The sequence below is a fragment of the Amblyomma mixtum genome, chromosome 5 (genome assembly GCF_055824585.1).
Source record: "Amblyomma mixtum isolate Tamu chromosome 5, ASM5582458v1, whole genome shotgun sequence".
Taxonomy (NCBI): domain Eukaryota; kingdom Metazoa; phylum Arthropoda; class Arachnida; order Ixodida; family Ixodidae; genus Amblyomma; species Amblyomma mixtum.
The window spans coordinates 35,508,041-35,526,198 of NC_143016.1; the positions used below are offsets into that span (position 1 = coordinate 35,508,041).

General features: G+C 49.7%; 1 protein-coding gene across 1 annotated transcript; it reads right to left on the minus strand.

The window, feature by feature from the left end:
• Positions 1 to 1,953: 1,953 nt before the first annotated feature.
• On the minus strand, positions 1,954 to 14,624 carry LOC149341753 (uncharacterized). Its single transcript, XM_089543920.1, has 2 exons — positions 14,310 to 14,624; positions 1,954 to 3,392 (listed from the first exon to the last, which is right to left on the minus strand). Exons 1-2 carry the CDS (start codon positions 14,381 to 14,383, stop codon positions 2,627 to 2,629), a joined length of 840 nt encoding a protein of 279 aa, XP_089400046.1. The 5' UTR covers positions 14,384 to 14,624; the 3' UTR covers positions 1,954 to 2,626.
• Positions 14,625 to 18,158: the final 3,534 nt, after the last annotated feature.

An 18,158-nucleotide genomic window follows, 5' to 3' on the forward strand; every position in this document is an offset into this window, starting at 1 on the left:
CCGATTTTTTTTTGTGTGTGCTCTGTGTACAGCTTCTAATAGTGAATACTAGCAGGCGCCTTTTTTTTAACGCCGAAGCAGCCACGCGATGCTAAAAAGCGCCGTCTCTGGAATGTCAACACTGCTATATACCTAACAATACGGGACGGGCGGCGAATAAGAATGTGCAGCGAGGAATCCGAGAACCAATATGTTGTATCGTCTGAGTTTCGGTTTCGCTTCCACTTTGTCCGTACCGTGGCGCTAGTGTCTTGTGTATAAAATGCTTTTGTGAATGTTATTAAAGGACAGTTCGCCTGAGACAACAGCAGCCTCCTGTCTCTCTGCGGCGCCCTCCCGGGCCCGCCAGACAAAGAAGCCCGAACACTACACAATAGAAAACACGCTTGAACACACAGGGTTTCTCTCTTCGGTATGCTTTGTTAAGGATTGTAGCAACTCGTTGCGGTTGGGCTTCGTGCTGCATGCTGTGATTCGACTGGAGTGAACTCTAGTTGGGCTCTCTTCAAACACATTCTGAACTCTCTTTGAACAGCATCATGGGTCGCCACGCTTTGGCACTGCAAATTATATCATTGGTACGAAATACCCGTATGCGGGTAAGTTTCAGCGACTTACAGACCGCATTAGGACCCCCAGACAGCGCTCTTTCAATACCGCGTAACAACAGTTTTTGCATGCGATGTACTTAAAGAAGTTTCGAAGACTACCACAGAGAATCACATTGTAGTCTTCCAGTGGATACCCGGACATTGCCTGTCTACTGCAAACACCCAGGCCGAAGCCGCGGCTAGTCAATCTCGTGCCAATACTACTACTGGCTTTCCATCCTCGGGATGTGGAGTACGCCGTCTTCTGAAGTGCACGCTTGTTGGTATGAGCGAAATGATATGGTTTGAGCCAAACTGTAGGAGTCCTGACCAATATTTCATCAATCCAGTGTGTTCGGTTTATAGTACTTCTGTCTCTCAACAAAGGGGTAGAAACTCCCATTCACCGATTTCTATTGGGAGCACCCTGCACGAAACCTCTTTATATGGAATTTGCCGCACAGACAGGCCACGATGCGTGTTGCCGTGAGAGTGAGGATGTAACTCACCTTTCTTTGGAATGACCAATACGTGGCAATTTTAGGGCGCGATTGAACGGGGGCTTGACCGCCCTTGATAAAAAAAAAAAAAACATTTTAGGTTGATGGCAGACACCTGCGCTGGAAAAATGAGCAGTCATGGAGCTGAAAGGTTCTCTCGAGGACAGCGACATACCTGGTAATTAGTACAGTCGCGTACAAGACAAGAACGAAGCGGCAAATGCCCCTCAAAGGAGGGCTTCCAGCCTATTTTCACGACGTCGTGATTAATCCGTTCTTAATCATCTGCCACACTAGTCTCTGTGGCTAATCCACTAGCACAAGAGCGTACAGGTGGGGAAAGGGTAGCAGGTGCAAGGGGATTAACCTCGCAGTCATGAGAGCTGGTCGGCGCGTTTGGCTGGAGGGTCTTTTTTGAGGGGCATCTGCCTCATCGTTCTTGAGTTGTATTCGTCTATAGTTCATAGCTGCAGCATTTATCTGACAACCAGTTTTGCATATTACCTTCCTAAGTCTGTGATTGTTATCTTATTGTTACGTCGTTATGTCCTTCCGTAATATGTATTTTTCATTTAGTTCATATGGATTGTTTACAGTTATCATGATTATGCTTGCCTACTGCTTAGTGTTTATTTTGCATTTACTGTTAGCATTTCTGGTGTGTGCTTTGTGTTTTCTGTTTTGTGTACGCGTTTTGTGTTGTAGCTGTGTTTTCTTGCGCATCCTATCGTCAGATTTAGTGTGATTTCACTCCTTATGCGAAAAGGAATAGCTGGGGAATTTGTCAGACCACAAACCTCTCCTTGAATGTCCATGTAAATAAAAAGATTGTTGATCCGACGTACACCACATCGACGACTGTATCAACTATTCTCACGCATTTCTATTCGCTTTGTCCTTTTCTTATGAGCGCGGATTGTAGAGCCAATAAAACTTGGAAATGGTTATGGTTTTGGTTTATGGGGTTTAACGTCCCAAAGCGACTAAGGCTATCAGAGACGCCGTAGTGGAGGGCTCCAGAAATTTCGACCACCTGGGGTTCTTTAACGTGCACTGACAACGCACAGTACACGGGTCTCTAGAATTTCTCCTCCAAAGAAATTCAACCGCCGCGGCCGGGATAGAACTCGCGTCTTTCGGGTCAGCAGCCGAGCACCATAACCACTGAGCCACCGCGGCGGCAAAGCTTGGAATTATGCGTCAGTGCTACCAACCAACCCTGAATGAGCCACTTGCTGTGAACAGTTTGGTGTGTGTGCGTGTGCTGTGTTTACAACGGACTAACCCACTTGAGTTAGCTAAAGACTGTGGCCCCGCATCTCAGCATACGCCTGCACGAATCAGGCACTCCTGCAAGAAACTGCGACATTTCTGAAAGACGCATTTTTCGCATGTACGATATTTCTGTCTCTAAATATAGAAGCAAAGGTGGTGACTTTAGGCTCTTTTGGGGCTGTCAATACACTGTTTTTCTACATAAACCTGTGACGAGGGTTGACGCCTCTTTACTGGTTACACAAAGCAACAAGCGTTTTATTACCCTAACTCGAACCCTCCGCGATCAATCATCCTCTGCAAGCCAGCGTGGATTATGGGCTTGAGTATCGCTAGCTTCACGCTCGTCGGCGGGCGCTCGAAAAACAAGGTGATGGGCCTGCCCGTGATAGGCCCGAACGTCTTCACTTCGACCTCGACCGAATCCACGTACACGATGTCGAGCGACGTGATCGTCACGTGGCGGTCCGGGTCTGTCCGGTCCACTTGCACGACCACGTCCATCTCGAGTCCGCTGAGAGTATACGAGACGTTCTTCTCCGTGTTGGGCGCGTACAGGAGCGATCGCCTGCGGTGCAGGACGATCGAAGGCGACACCCTGAGCGGCAGGAAAGCCTCGGCGACGCTCTCGTTGCAGAAGGTCTTCGGCCTCCCTCGCAGCGATAGGGTGTCCAGGTCGTTCAGCGTGACGTTGAGACCCAGGTCTTCAACGACCTTGAGCGGCCTCGGGTCTTCAAGTAACTTCTTGCCGATCAGCAGCAGGAGGCTGACGGTATTGGTAAACTTCTGAGTGCCCTTGCAGATGTGTTTGGCGATACCCTTTTCACGCGGCTTTGAGGGCGGCCGCGCCGTGGTAGTGGCTGGGGTCGTGGCCGCAGTGTCTTCCTGCGCGGCTGCTTGTTTGGGCAGCAAGATCGCCAAGTACAGCCCAGCCAGAAAGAATGTCAAGGTCAGGGCACGCATTGGCGATCGCACGGCTGCCGCTTTTGCAGAGCGCCGATACGTGAGCAGAGGAGGAGGAGGAGACCTGCGAGAGAGAGAGAGAAGTTGAGCTCTGCATAGATTTCGATCGAAACTTCCTGTATCGCGGCTGACGCAGGAGGAAAAACATAGAAACCAAAGGCGCGGAGGCGGCTGCGTAAACGAACCATCGCGGCGTGATCGCGGCTGTCGTAGTGTTGTTTAGTATGCGTCGCTCGAAGCGCTTTTTGAGGTGAGGCGATGAGGAAAAGGGCACGAGGCACGTGCGTGCGCCCACTTTTTATGGCTGCGAGTCTGGACGTTATTTAATCCTCGTGGTGTGTTATTTAAGCCATTGCGCGCATTGGCACCCGGATATCTTCATTATATATATATATATATATGTTGTTTTTTTTTTTTTTGCGGAGCGGCGAATCAAGAGAACAGCAGCATTATTATGTCGATACGTACGCGTTAGTATATGATTTCGTAAAAAATAAATGAACTGGACCGGCGAAGAACCTGTTTTGCATAAATTTCCGAGTTGACGCAGTCTAGCCACGCGCGCGTAGGGATTGTAGCTTTTGCATCAGAGCCCAGTGAAAGGTAACGATTTTGCCGGGGCTGTGGCGAAGTCGTTTCTTAGTGTGGCTTATCCGATGCTCTTTGTAGCCCCTTAATGAAGAAAACGTACCAGGCGGATAATAAGAGCTCTCTAATGACGCGACATTGACCTGGTGTCGTCGACTTATATGTAGGGTTATTCGTTTTCGGGTTTTATATTTTTTCAAATTCGGGGGGGGGGGGGGGGGGGGGGGTAAAAATCGGGCTTTATTTTTTGGCTTTATAATAGGGGAGAAATCGGGTTTTTCGTGGAAAAACTCCGAAATTCGGGTTTTATCGGGTTAAATTTGCAAACCAATAATTTATTCGATTTGCTCTATCCGGTGGGTAACAATTAGGGCAATATTTTGGGCTGCTTTCAAGAAATATTGCAAAATATGGCATTTCTTTGGTAATTAATTATTACTCGCAGTGAGAGGCAACGGTCAGTTTTGGGAAAAGAAACATTTTATTCACGAGGGCTGGTCATCGACGTTCTACACGTCCTTATTAACGTACATAATCATCTGCATGCGTAACATCTCGGTTTCCATCCGAGACATGTGTGGTCTCTGCAGGTACCTTAACTGAGAGAACGTTCGCTCAACGTCACAGGTGACATTAGCTAGGCACAACAATGACAACGCTGCATTTGCTAGCCATGGGAAACGCACAGTTGCGTCATTCCAATAGTCCATCACTTCAACACCTTCATTTGTGGGGCTTGCTTCCAGCAAGTACTGGTTAAACTCCTCGCGAAGCGAGCCTACATCGTCCATCATGGAAATAAAGAGAGGTCGGTAGTCATCAAACGACTGACTCAGCAGCCGATTCTGGAACGGATCGAGTATGGCTCCCAGTTTCCACAATGTCAACTGGTTTTCTACTTTGTCTAAGACGTTCCGTTTCAAAGTCCAGTCTCATTTTGTGGAGATTGTGGCGCAAACCTCCTCACAACAATTTTTTACTAATATGGCACTGCTCTTAGGTAACACAGACAAAACACGTTTCGCCCGATCACTTTTACTAATTATTTCACAAATCGGGAAAAATCGGGTTTTACCCGATATTTTAGAAACACGCTCGGGGTGCAAAAATTGGGTAAAATTGGGCTTTACCCGGAAACGAACAACCCTACTTATATGTGACTGCGTTCGCAGGCTTCGCTTGTTCGATCCGTTTCTGAGCGGCGCAAATACACCGGACGATTAGTTTCAGTAAAGAAAAAAAATATTAGAAGTCAACACGGATAAACTGTCTCATCTGCTTTAGTTTTGATCGCAGTATTTCGCTTAGTCCTTCAGCAACAGCATGTAGTTCACAATGCCTAGATCTGTAAAGCATGGTTAGGATAGAGGCACCAGAAGAAAATATGGCCAGAAATGTGGAAACTTGCGACTCTCCAGCATATCGCCATCGATTGCCACGCTCTAAAGCAACAGCGTTGTCTGTTCTCTCTTTGCCTCCCTAAAATGTGCTCAGTGTATTGCGTCCACCGCGAGAAAAGATGGCCTTCTCGACTTAAAAGGAATCCGTGAACTTTGAGGATCTAGAACCAGGAGTTAGGCGCAGGAAACCGCTCGTAAGCGTACATCCGGTCCATGAACGGCCAGAGGTTCGGTCCTCTCTGGGCAATTGGATTAAGCGACACTTGTTCACCTACAAATGGCTTCGAGAATCCGCCCAGGCATTCATGAATACTTTCGTACACTTATGACGGCGCCATTACTGGTTGCCACCTTGAATTTAGGCTTATTGGCGGTTGTGATTACCACCGCACTGGTAAGGGCCCATCCCTAATTAAACTTTCGTATACCAATGGCTTTGTGAAGCACGCCAAATGTTCATGACTGTGCAATGTTTGTGCGCAGCTAAACATTGCGGCATCGTTGTTCATAAGAAGATAAAATGAAGACGGGAAGAAATGACTTTAGTTGAAACTTTTAACGTTACTGCAAAGTAATAATTCTGTGCGCGTACAAAGTCAATATTGGACATTTCAGCAGCTCCCAAAGGTTTTCAGCTTCTGTTTACAACACAGTGTCCTTTTTAGAGGTTCCTCGTTTAAAAAATATTCCGTGAAAACCGCCACCGATAGCTAACAAGTTGCTTGCAGACTATGCATATAATATGCAAAAATCGCTCCAGCAGTAAATCAAAGCTTTAATCAAATAGAAACAAAATTCCGGGGAAGTGCGACTTCGGGAGATGTGTTTTGGTCACACAAATCAACACTTCAAGCTATAAATTCGGAAATTGTTCGACATTTTGCGAATATTCTTTTTCGACCCAAGATGACATCGTTTGCTGTGAATTCAATATCACGAGATACTAAATTTTAAGGTTTACTAACGAATATCCAGTAACACTGAGCCTTTTTTCTTAATATTTCGGTCCTTTTTATTCTTAAATTTCACGTGCAATACGCTCAGTAGCTATTTTGATTAATATAGTGTAGTGTGCCAACTGTGACAGGTTCCGCTACCGCCATGCGCCGACACTGCGCTGCGCCCGACGACGACGAAGTTGTGCGCCGACACTACGCTGCGCCTGACGACGACCAAGTCGCCCCGCTCTCTTGGTGCTGGCTACGCCCGTCTACGCTGCCAGATCCTGCACGGCGGTATAAAGGCGGTATAATAAACGCACCCCTACAATTGGTGGAGGTGCTGGGAACATCCCCTACCAACCTGGAACTCCGGAGCCGTACGCTGCCGCCTGTGTCAACCATGCCAGATGAGACTGCCCCAACACCGGCGGCCAGTTCAACCACCGTCATTTGTTCTGGCGCCATCCGGCAGCGTGACCCTGCCCTCTTCAGTGGGACTGCCGACCAAGATGTTGACGACTGGTTGTCATCGTATGAGCGAGTGAGCAGCTATAACAAGTGGGATGACACTATCAAGCTGAGTAACGTCATCTTCTATCTCACGGACGTGGCGAACCTCTGGTTTCGAAACCATGAGGCGGACCTACCCACTTGGCCCGTATTTAAGAAGAGCTTTGCGGAAGTGTTCGGCCGCCCTGCGGTGCGCAAGCTCCGTGCCGAACAGCGCTTACGGGACTGCGCTCAACACACCGACGAAACCTTCACAAGTTACATTGAGGACATCGCTGACCTCTGCAAACGTGTCAACGCCGCCATGCCAGAAGCGGACAAGATCCACCATATCCTCAAAGGCATCGCTGACGACGCATTTCAGATGCTCCTCGCGAAAAATCCAACCACCGTCAGTGAGGTTATTAAGCTTTGCCAGAGTTACGACTAGCTCCGCAAGCAGCGCGCTTCTATACACGGCGTGCCGGTGTCTGCGACGAAGCCCTCTCCACACTGGCCCTGGGCGGTACTACTCCTGAGGACTCCCCTCTCATCAACCAAATCAAAGCCTTCGTTCGTGAAGAGGTCGCTCGCCAGCTGTCCCTCATATCCCATTTCCAAGACCCCGCCCGCCAAGTTCCTGACTCGACCCCATCTTTGGCTCCTACCATTCGCCGTGTCGTACAAGACCAAGTCGCTGATCTGCTACCGTCCAGCCCTGTGCCCGCGCCTGTGACAGCACCCCTGATGTACGCCCAAGCGGTGGCCAGGCCACGACATACGCCGGCACCCGATTCCCACCAGGCCGCCCCTTCTTTCCGTCCTCCGCCGCCGTCTGAGCCCCCGTCTCAAGCTCCGTTCTCAAGGGTTCGCCCACATCCTACCAATCCCTGGCGTACTGCGGACAACCGACCCATTTGTTGCGCCTGTGGTCTGCCCGGCCATGTCGCGCGGCTTTGCCGCCAGCGCGTTCCGCCTTCTCGACCTGATCTGCGCTCCTACCCGTACGATGCCGAACTATCCTCTCCGAGAAGGCCACCTGGCCCCCCCTTTGTTTCCCCTGATCGCCAAATTTACACCACTCGCCGATCGCCTTCCCCTCGACGCCGTTCCCCTTCCCCGATGCTGCGACGTTCTAGCTCCGCGCTTGAGGGAAACTAACAGCCGCAGTTCCGGGGGCAAGAACTGCGCTTGTTTCGAACTCCTCAAGTCCTCCGTGTCGTCCCGCTAATGTAATCGTAGTGTTCGTGGAAGGTGCCAAGGTTCTCGCCCTCGTCGACACGGGCGCTGCAGTATCTGTCATAAGTGAAGCTCTCTGCCGCCGACTCCGCAAAGGGACTACCCCACTTTCTGACTTTTCGCTTCGCACCGCCTCATCACAGCGCATTCATCCCTCAGCCGCATGTACGGCCCGTGTCCTCATTCAAGATGTTTTGTACACCATCGAGTTTATTGTGCTGTCTCACTGCTCACACGACATCATCCTGGGATGTGACTTCCTTTCGACTCATCGTGCCGTTATTGACTGCGCTCGAGCTGAAATCGCCTTCTTCTCCGCTGTGTGACGCTCCCTTTTGCGACGTACAGTCTTTGTCAAAAGTTTAGAGCCCAGGGGTTTTGCTTCTAAGCCTCGCAGTGGGACTCCTGTTACATTCGTGGTAGTCCTACCCATTGGAGGAGGCAGGACCAGAAATTTTTTTACCTTGAGCAAATTTGGAGCGCTAGAGATGCATTACGAACCAGACAGTGTGCATCAGAAGCAAACCCCCTGGGCTCCAAACTTTTTACAAAGGCTGTACCTACGCAGTCTGCCAAACTTGTGGTCGCGACTGATACCGACATTCCTCCGTTTTCTGCTGCCCTCGTGCCGCTCTCCTGTGTCGGCGTCCCTCATTCAACTGTTTTCTTCACGCCTTCCGAAACCGCTTCCCGCCATCCCTGCCTCCTGCTTCCCTTTGCTGTTCTGACGATCGACCATGGACAAAGTGCAATTTACGTCTCGAACCCATCTTCGTGCCCGTCAGCAGTGCTCCGAGGTGAATGCCTCGGGCGTGTTGAAGAACTTGATTCCTGCCTTCCCTACGCTATTCTTGATACCACCGCTTCCTTCGATGTCGATGTGCTCAGCTCTTGTGATGTTAAGAATGATCCACCGCCCTCCGACGTCTTCCACCGTGCCATTGACGCCGACCTTCCACCCGCGCTACGTGATCAACTCGTCGCCCTCCTCCAGCGCTTCAGTTCTTCTTTCGATCTTCCTCAGACTGCCTTGGGCCGTACGTCTGTCGTTGCGCACACCATCGACACCGGTACACACGCCCCTCTTCGCCAGCGCCCCTATCGTGTCTCGGCTTCTGAGCGCCGCGTCATTTCTGATCACGTGGACGACATGCTCCGTCGGGGTGTCATACAGCCCTCCCACAGTCCCTGGGCGTCTCCTGTTGTGTTGGTAAAAAAGAAAGATGGTTCCATCAGGTTCTGTATTGATTACCGCCGGCTCAACATCACACGCAAGGACGTATATCCCCTGCCACGAATCGATGACGCCCTGGACTGCTTGCAGGGAGCTGAGTATTTCTCCTCGCTGGATTTGAGGTCAGGCTACTGGCAGGTGCCCATGGCTGACGCTGATCGCTCAAAAACTGCCTTCATGACACCTGACGGCTTATATGAGTTCAACGTCATGCCGTTTGGCCTTTGCAACGCCCCGGCAACTTTCGAACGCCTGATGGACACTATCCTGAGTGGACTCAAGTGGAAGAGTTGTCTTTGCTATCTCGATGACATCGTCGTCTTTTCTGCGGACTTTTCTTCTCATCTCATCCGCCTCGAGCGCGTTCTGACTTGTCTTACTGACGCTGGGCTCCAGATGAATTTGAAAAAGTGCCGCTTTGCTGCCCGACAACTCACCATTTTAGGACATGTAGTCTCTAAAGACGGCATTCTTCCGGACCCCGCCAAACTTCGTGCAGTTGCCGAATTTCCGAAGCCCACCTCACTGAAGCAGCTCCGTAGCTTCGTTGGCCTTTGCTCTTACTTCCGTCGCTTCATCTTGAATTTCGCCACGATCATCGCTCCTCTGACCCAGCTACTCGCAGGCAGCTCCAACCTCTCCGCTTGGACGCCTGCTTGCGATGACGCCTTCGACACCTTGCGCCGCCTTTTGGTTTCGCCTCCCATCGTGCGCCACTTTGACCCGACTGCGCCTACTGAGATCCACACTGACGCCAGCGGTATTGGACTGGGTGCCGTTCTCACTCAACGCAAACCTGGCTTCCGTGAATATGTGGTCGCCTACGCCAGTCGGACCTTGAGCAAAGCGGAGGCCAACTATTCTGTTACCGAATGAGAATGTTTGGCCATCATTTGGGCCATTGGAAAATTTCGTCCCTATGTCTACGGTCGCCCGTTCTGTATAGTAACCGACCACCATGCTCTGTGCTGGCTGGCCTCTCTCAAAGACCCGTCAGGCCGCCTAGCTCGCTGGGCTCTGCGATTGCAGGAGTATGACATTCATGTCATTTACCGCTCTGGCCTCAAGCATAATGACGCGGACCCTCTTTCCCGCTCGCCGCTACCTAGTGCTTCATCGCCTGCTCCTGTGTCTCCTTACGACTTGTCCTCGCTTGCCACTGCCGACATGTCCACCGAGCAGCGGAAAGACCCTTGGATCGCCACTCTTATTAACTTCCTTTCGAGTCCTACGACTGATAATTCGTCCCGTTCCCTCTTACGTCAAGCCCGTCACTTTTCTATTCGGGACGGTCTCCTCTATCGTCGCAATTACCTGTTCGACGGACGCAAATGGCTCCTAGTGATCCCCCGCCATCTACGCACCGACATTTGCGCCGCTTTTCATGCGGACCCCCAGTGTGCCCACGGCGGCGTGTTGAAAACCTATACGCGTCTGCGTCTCCGATTCTACTGGCGTGGCATGTACCGCTTTGTTCGCCACTTTGTGCGATCTTGCCCATCCTGTCAACGGCGTAAATGTCCGCCTCACACCTCGCCTGCTCCACTGCAGCCGTTACCCTGCCCTGCCCGCCCGTTTGACCGCGTTGGCATAGACCTCTACGGCCCCCTCCCTCCCACTCCCGCTGGTCACCGCTGGATTATCGTGGCCGTGGATCATCTCACACGTTATGCTGAAACGTCTCCATTACCATCTGCCTCCGCCCGTGACGTGGCTTCCTTTCTTCTAAAGAACCTGATTCTTCGCCATGGTGCTCCTCAAGAACTGCTCAGCGACCGTGGACGCGTATTCCTGTCTGACGCTCTTGAGGCCCTCCTCAAGGAATGCCGCATTATCCATCGAACCGCTTCGTCTTAACACCCTCAGATCAACGGCCTGACCGAGCGTTTCAACCGAACCCTCAGTGACATGCTGTCCATGTACGTCGACGCCAACCACTCCAACTGGGACCAAGTTCTTCCCTTCGTCACCTACGCATATAACACTGCGACACAAACCACCACTGGATTCTCTCCCTTCTTTCTTCTGTACGGCCGCGAGCCCCCCCTGCACGATGGATACTCTTCTTCGCTACCGACCCGACATTTCCGAGTCCACGCCACTGTCCGACGCTGCCAGGCATGCCGAAGAATGCCGCCAGCTTGCTCGCTCGTTTACCACGCAGACCCAGTGGCAGCAAAAACATGACCGCGACACTTCCACGGCCTCTACCTCCTACCCTGCCGACTTCCTTGTGTGGCTCTGGGTGCCTCCCACAACTCCCGGCCTTTCGCGGAAACTGCTGCGTCGGCATCATGGTCCCTACCGGGTTCTCAAGCAAACATCTCCGGTCAATTATATTGTTGAGCCTGTTGCACCCGCTGCGGACTTGCGTCGCCGTGGCCGCGAAACCGTCCACGTCGACCGACTGAAGCCGTACTACGACCCATCTGTTCTTCCTTCCCCTTAAGACGCCAGGATGGCTCCTTTTCATCCGGGGGAAACTGTAGTGTGCCAACTGTGACAGGTTCCGCTACCGCCATGCGCCCACACTGCGCTGCGCCTGACGACGACGAAGTTATGCGCCGACACTACGCTGCGCCTGACGACGACCAAGTTGCCCCGCTCTCTTGGTGCTGGCTACGCCCGTCTACGCTGCCAGATCCTGCAAGGCGGTATAATAAACGCACCCCTACAATAGAAGTTCTTAAGCAGTCCACCTGTGAGCTATTGACCCAGCTGAATATCACCTTTAGCGAGCAAAAATCGCTACAGTATAGGGAAAATACGCACTATCGAGAAGCTTGCTTTTTTGTATGCGCGATTCACACACAAAAATCCGAGTGATACTCTGAGGGAAGGTATGAAGGAAGCAGAAACATTTCTTCCGCAGAAGCTGGGAGATTTTACGAAAACTTTGGGGCCCTGCGCAGTGCATGCAGCAGTTTATATGCGTTGAAACTCTCAACTCCGTATTGCAGGGAGCACCTGCACAGTACAACGACAGTTCAAAAATTGTTCCCGCAACACTTTGCGTCAAGAAGTAATTCAAGGGAATAACGCGCTAAAGAAGGAACTACTTCACTGATACCGACAGCTAAATCTGTTTTTGAAATTTTTATTGCACCTGCCATGGCGGCCTATTTAAAGGCGTTCTGCTCTTGAGCACAAGGTTGCCGAGATAATATTCCGGCTACTGTGGTCGTATTTAAATGAGGGGAAATGCAACACCTTCGGTGTGCTGCGCAATATCAGTGCACGTTAAAGAACCGTGAATAACGTTAATCAGTCCACAGTCTTCTACTACGACGTCTCTCATAGTGCACCTACAGCTTCTGCCCAATTACTGTATATATTTACCACGAGTGTAATCACCCCCTCCCCCCCCCGCCCCCCCCCCCCCCCCCCAAAAAAAAAAAGTATTGCAAGTTCTAACTTCTGTTTTCACTTCCCAAGCAATTACTTCAAGTCGTTGAACTGCGCGATGGTTTCCTCATTATTTCAGAGTACTGAACCGAATAAGTTTTTTCCCTCCTTATTGATGATACGAGTAAACAAAAGAAAACCTCTGTACAAGTATTATGAACCTTAATAGAAATAATTTTAATTTACAAATAACGACCAGAAAAGCATCATCGCCATCAGCCTGACTATGCCCACTGCAGGACAAAGGCCTCTCCCATAACTCTCTAATCAAGCCTATCCTGTGCCAGTTGCGGCCACCCTATCCCCAAAAACCTTTTAACCTTATCCACCCACCATACTTTCTGCCACTCCCTGCTACGCTTCCCTTCTCTTGAAAGCATGTAAGCTGTTAACCAAATAAAAAAGTAAAGAGGTAAGGGTCAAGAAGAAAAATACGGTAGAAATAAATTTTCCCTAACACATCATAAGAATGAACAAAATAGCAGATGTGCCAGGGCTCCGCTATTGTAGTTTTTCACAGAACCACTTCTAAGGCTAGCCCAAACCTGTGCAAAGTAAATACCTTCTTCCTGAGCACCTCATAGACGAACTGCAGCTGTTCGCTTATTTTGTCCTATAGGGGCGAAACTCTTCGTCTCAAGAGCGAAAAAAACATTCCTTTTGTAAAATTAAGGTAGAGAGCATCACAATTTTATGGTTTATGGGGGTTTAACATCCCAAAGCCACTAAGGCTATGAGGGATACCGTACTGAATGGCTCCGAAGGTTATGAGGGACACCGTAGTGAAGGGTTTCTGAAGTGTCGAAAGAATGACCATTCTTTCAAGTTTGCGCATGCGTGTCTTTGCTCGAGAAGGGATGTGTCTTTCGTTGATCGATTTCATTCAGTTGTAAGTTGTAGCCCCGTCCTGTCCTCATCTTTCTGTGCCCTGTTTCAACGCTACGCTTTTTCGTTCAGATTATGTATGACCAACTGGCCCCACAGTGTACTCTGTTAAACTTCTTTAACGTGCACTGACATCGCACAGTACATGGACCTCTACAATTTCGCCTCCAATGAAATTCGACCACCGTGGCCGGGATCGAACCCACGTCTTTCGGGTCAGCCATATAACCACAGAGCCACCGCTGAGGCCGCATCGTAATTTTGTCCTTAGCTACGACATTAATCTTTTCTGTAATTTCTGAACTTCTCTAAAACCTGAAACCGTACATGCTCCCTATTCTGAAGACTTCATGAAGGCTTCTAATTTGCTCCCGGAAAGCTTCTACTGCATATTCTGTGTTGAGAGTTGCTAGGACCCCATAACCATAAAACAGATTGAGTAACACACACTAGGAAGCTAAAAACCGGTCAAATTTTTATGCAGGCGTAGCCGCTCTGCACAGGAACAAATAATAACGAGGAGTGTCAGAAATAGCCGACGTCAGAGCTAAATTAAGGGGAAAATAAAAGCAGCACTCAAAGCTTTACACCCTAAAGCGAAACATGCAGTATAACATCGTTGTGCAGGGAGCAAAAAAGAAACAAGAAGAAGGCCCAAAATCGGCTTCCCCTGAGCAGACAGGGAGAGTATGGTTTGAAAAGTATCGGGTTGCCTGCGTCCCACAAGAATAAGAACTGGTCATGCGTGCAATTCTATTGAAGTAGCGGCGGTTGCATGCTTGCAAGAATTTCCCACTCACCCGACGTTGTTGCTATCACCGTTGCTGCCGGCGCTGTCGCCGTGGTGCCGTTGAGAGTTGTAGTTCTTCCCCATCAGGTCATCTATTCCGCGAACACGTTGCTTGTTCAAAGCACGCTAACCGCGCACACAACTGCCACTCACTGGTGCATAGCTTTCAGCAGCCTTTGGACCCCGGAGGAGGAGTATCTCTGGCAGCAGAGGCCTCAGAACGAAGACCGTTCCACTCTCGGCACACTGTACGCCGGCGACGATTCTCTTGGCCGGTTTTGATTAAGAGTCGCTCATCAATGCGGCGTGTCCGCGTCGTGGCGAAACCACGGCTTCTGCTTCGACTTTCCGGCACGCGCCACTGAAAGACGACAGGGGAGAGGGGGCTGTGTGTGTGTGTGTGTGTGGGCCGGACAACAACGGGACGCATTCAAAGCCGCCGTGCTAACCCTTTCGCCCACTGTACCCCCCTTCTTTCTTGATGGTCGCCTCTGGCCACCTTGTCTGAGTGCCATTTGCCCGGGGGCGGAAGGAGGGAGATTGGGTTACTTGTTCCGCGAGGACGTCGCAGCACGTGCGATACTTAAGCAACAAGAGTGCGAATTCCGCGCGCAGATTGTGTATGTATCTGGACTGGATGTATTTGCGGCGGCAGCAGCGAGGCTGGTGATTCAAATGATTTGGCAGAGAACACCGAATAGCTTCGGTCGGAAGCAAGGTCCGAACGAAGGCTGTCACGGGAGTAACAGAATCGCAGATGGAAACAGATAATCGATGGATTTAGTGTCTACAGCGATCCTCTTCACCTTGGGGGGCCGTGTTTGCATCGCGATTTCTGGCACCGGAGAGGCCTCAGCAAGACTTTGCACCGAACATTCTTAGTGTTCATTCATGCCGTTGTGAGCGCAAGGTGGGGGTATATAAGCTGGAATAAATCGTTATCGAGCGCGAGCGATGTCTTTATGCGAAAAAAACAGGCACATTTTCTGTATCATTTGGAATGAAGGAACTACAAGTAAATAAAAGTGTGTGGCTAAACGCAGCAAAGAATGTATAAGGAACGAAGCTGTGGCCCATTTAGCCTCAGACGAACGTGAAGGAAGGAGAACGTTCTTGCGGGCTAGTTGTTTCATTGCAGAAAAAAGGTTAGTACTGCGCGAATGGGACAAGACAGGAGTTGGAAACAGTTCGAAGTCTGCGCCTGTGTTGTCGTTTGCAATACATGTGTTCCTCGTTCTGCTGTCCTGTCCCATTCACGCAGTACTAACCTTTATTCTGTGGAGGAAGGACTTCAGTGTAGGCGCAGCCACAGCTTTGGGACATTCGATGAACGCACAGGTAGACTTTACAAAAGTAGGCAGATATTTATTTATGTTCTATCTTTATGTTACTTCACAAGACTAATGAAAACTTCCTCATGGCAGAAGATTGTGCGCGACATATTCATTACCACCCCGGAAGCTTATATGTAGGAAAGCAGATGTCCTGGGTTTATATCGCGAATGTACTGATGCGGAAGTGTCTGCTCCACACCTTTAGCAAGATTGACTGCTGACGTAGGAGAGACTCCTTATTCTCAGTAAGTTCACACAGCCATCGCTTACGTATCGATGGGAAATGAACCCAGAAAGCTAGTGAAAGCGCCGGTGCGAAATGTCAGCGCACTGACCGGAACAGATGTCACTTACGGAATCTGTGTTCGTTGCTATCTGCTATGCAGACTCGCGACTGAATTTTTATGTGCGCCACTTGCGGTCTTCTCGGCTTTTCTTTTTTTCTCTCTCTCGTTCCTTCTTCGTCATTCATCAACCGGATGTCACGGCAGTGCCTTTGTACGCAACTCATAGAGTGACACGCTGACATCGGGATCTTTAAAAGCGCGCTGGTTCATCAGGAAGTCGTCGGTCGCCAGCGCAGAGCCCCAGGCTGCGTTCAGTCAACTCCGCGCAGCACATTTCGAGCAATGAACTCTGACACGCTGGGCGTTGGCGTGTCTGGTGCGAACAAGCACTGTTTCCTCTCATGTGTTACGGGATATCGTGTAATGCAGCCTACCTATGGTTCCTTCTTTTTCAATTTTCGTTCCCAAACAGCTAAAAGAACAATCATATTTCAGAAGAGCCTAGTGCAGTAAAAAGTATTAAAAAAATCGAGCTTTTGGTTTCATTATCAACTGTCTTTTTTTTTTTGCAAAATTTTCCTGTGAACAATTGCTAACAGCGACAGGGCTTGTACCCTGGAGTGCATCTTATCTTATGTCCACCGAATAGCTTCGAAACAGCTCCCTTGAAATTTGTGATCAGTTCTAAAACTGTTCTGGGCAACGTTTCCGTTAATGAAAGAAAACAGACTATCCAACGCCAGTACGTTGGCCATAAATGTATGCACTCATTTCGGCATGCTAAGCAAGACATTTACGCTGTCGCATAACTATGCAGTGTGTCAGTCAGTTTAGTGTTCCTTACAAAAATACAAAAATAAACTAGAAAGTGTCTGAAGCAGGATTGAACATTAACACATTTTCACGACGAAAGCAACAAGTGAAACAACGTTATGAGAACCATATTTTACAGTGAGATCAACTCCCGAACTGACCTGTACTGAACTTCATTCCTATTAAGTGTAAACTTACATGATCATCAAAGACTGAAGGTAAAAGCTGTCATTAGCGAATGATGCACAGAACCGCAGGCTGTATTCACTGACAAGAGTGACATAAGGGGTTGAAAATCTGCCTCCTCTGATAAAAAAGAGGGGGGGGGGGGGGGGGGATGATGACCTATTGGGACCTTTTTGAAAAACGTCCTGATATTTACGAAGTCTCCCTTTCCAAGTCACATTATGCGAAGGGCAAGGAGTGGGATGAAGAAAAGGGTCTCCTCGTAAGAAGGGGCAGAAAGTTCGCCTTCCTTCAAGATATATTTGCATTTTTTGCTTTCTTAGTCCTGCAATCCCATAATTTTTCTTTCTCTGTCCGCATTCGCTTCGTCGTTACTTCTCTTGCCCCACATCAGCGTACATGCCATGTGCATGAATAAAATATCAGGCTCTTTGCAGTCTCCCTACATGGTCCTGTTTGATACGACCGTCGTTTGGTAAGTACAAAGCCAAACGGAATAAATGAACGGTCTCCTTAGCACCCTTCATGGTATTGCTAGAACACACGAATTTCACCACTCTGAAAGAAAAGTCGTAACATCGGTGGCGCGTTCGTAGCACACCATACTCGTTCACTTCACGAGCTGTTATCTTCTTATTCGCGAGTACGCATTGCATCGGGTCAGAGCCAGCTTATACGAGCAAACGCCGCGCAATGTTGCGCCACTTCGCGCGATGGGAAATTTCGCCCGCATGAACAGCCGCCGGGCTTGAAGGGAGACCGTGGAGTTCGTGGAACGATCGAGCTTTGAGGGATTGCGGTCGTTAAGCGTGAGCACTGAGCCGAGCCTTTATTCTCGACGCACAAACGCGGGAGAATGCACAAGAAATTAGGAGTGTTCGTAGACCGAAGAGAAACCAGAAAACAGGAAAAGCAGAGCACTTTAGTTAGGGTCTGTTGACTCATACGAAACTTGTTGCTCGCAAACTTATGCGGACCTCTGTGCGACGTACAGCTGCGTTGCTGTCAAAATCGAAATTAAACAGCCAGCTGTTGCCATCTGCATGTATTACGTTATCTACCCGGACTGTACTCTACGCGAGACGACTGTGCACTCTGTCGACATCTGCTTTGTCTGGCTTTTCCGTTGCATCATTAGTTTACCCGAAACAAGTGCTCGGTGAGGCATAAACGTCCGGCTGTACAGGTATGCTATGATTTTTTGTGTCCCAATAACTACAGTCATTTATGGGCATCTAG

What these genes read in the sequence shown, in the direction of transcription:
- LOC149341753 (XM_089543920.1), bottom strand. Translation starts at nt 14,383, where the DNA reads ATGGGGAAGAACTACAACTCTCAACGGCACCACGGCGACAGCGCCGGC. An exon ending in GGTGATAGCAACAACGTCGG is followed by an intron (nt 3,393 to 14,309) that starts GTGAGTGGGAAA and finishes TCTCTCTCGCAG; the next exon opens with GTCTCCTCCTCCTCCTCTGC.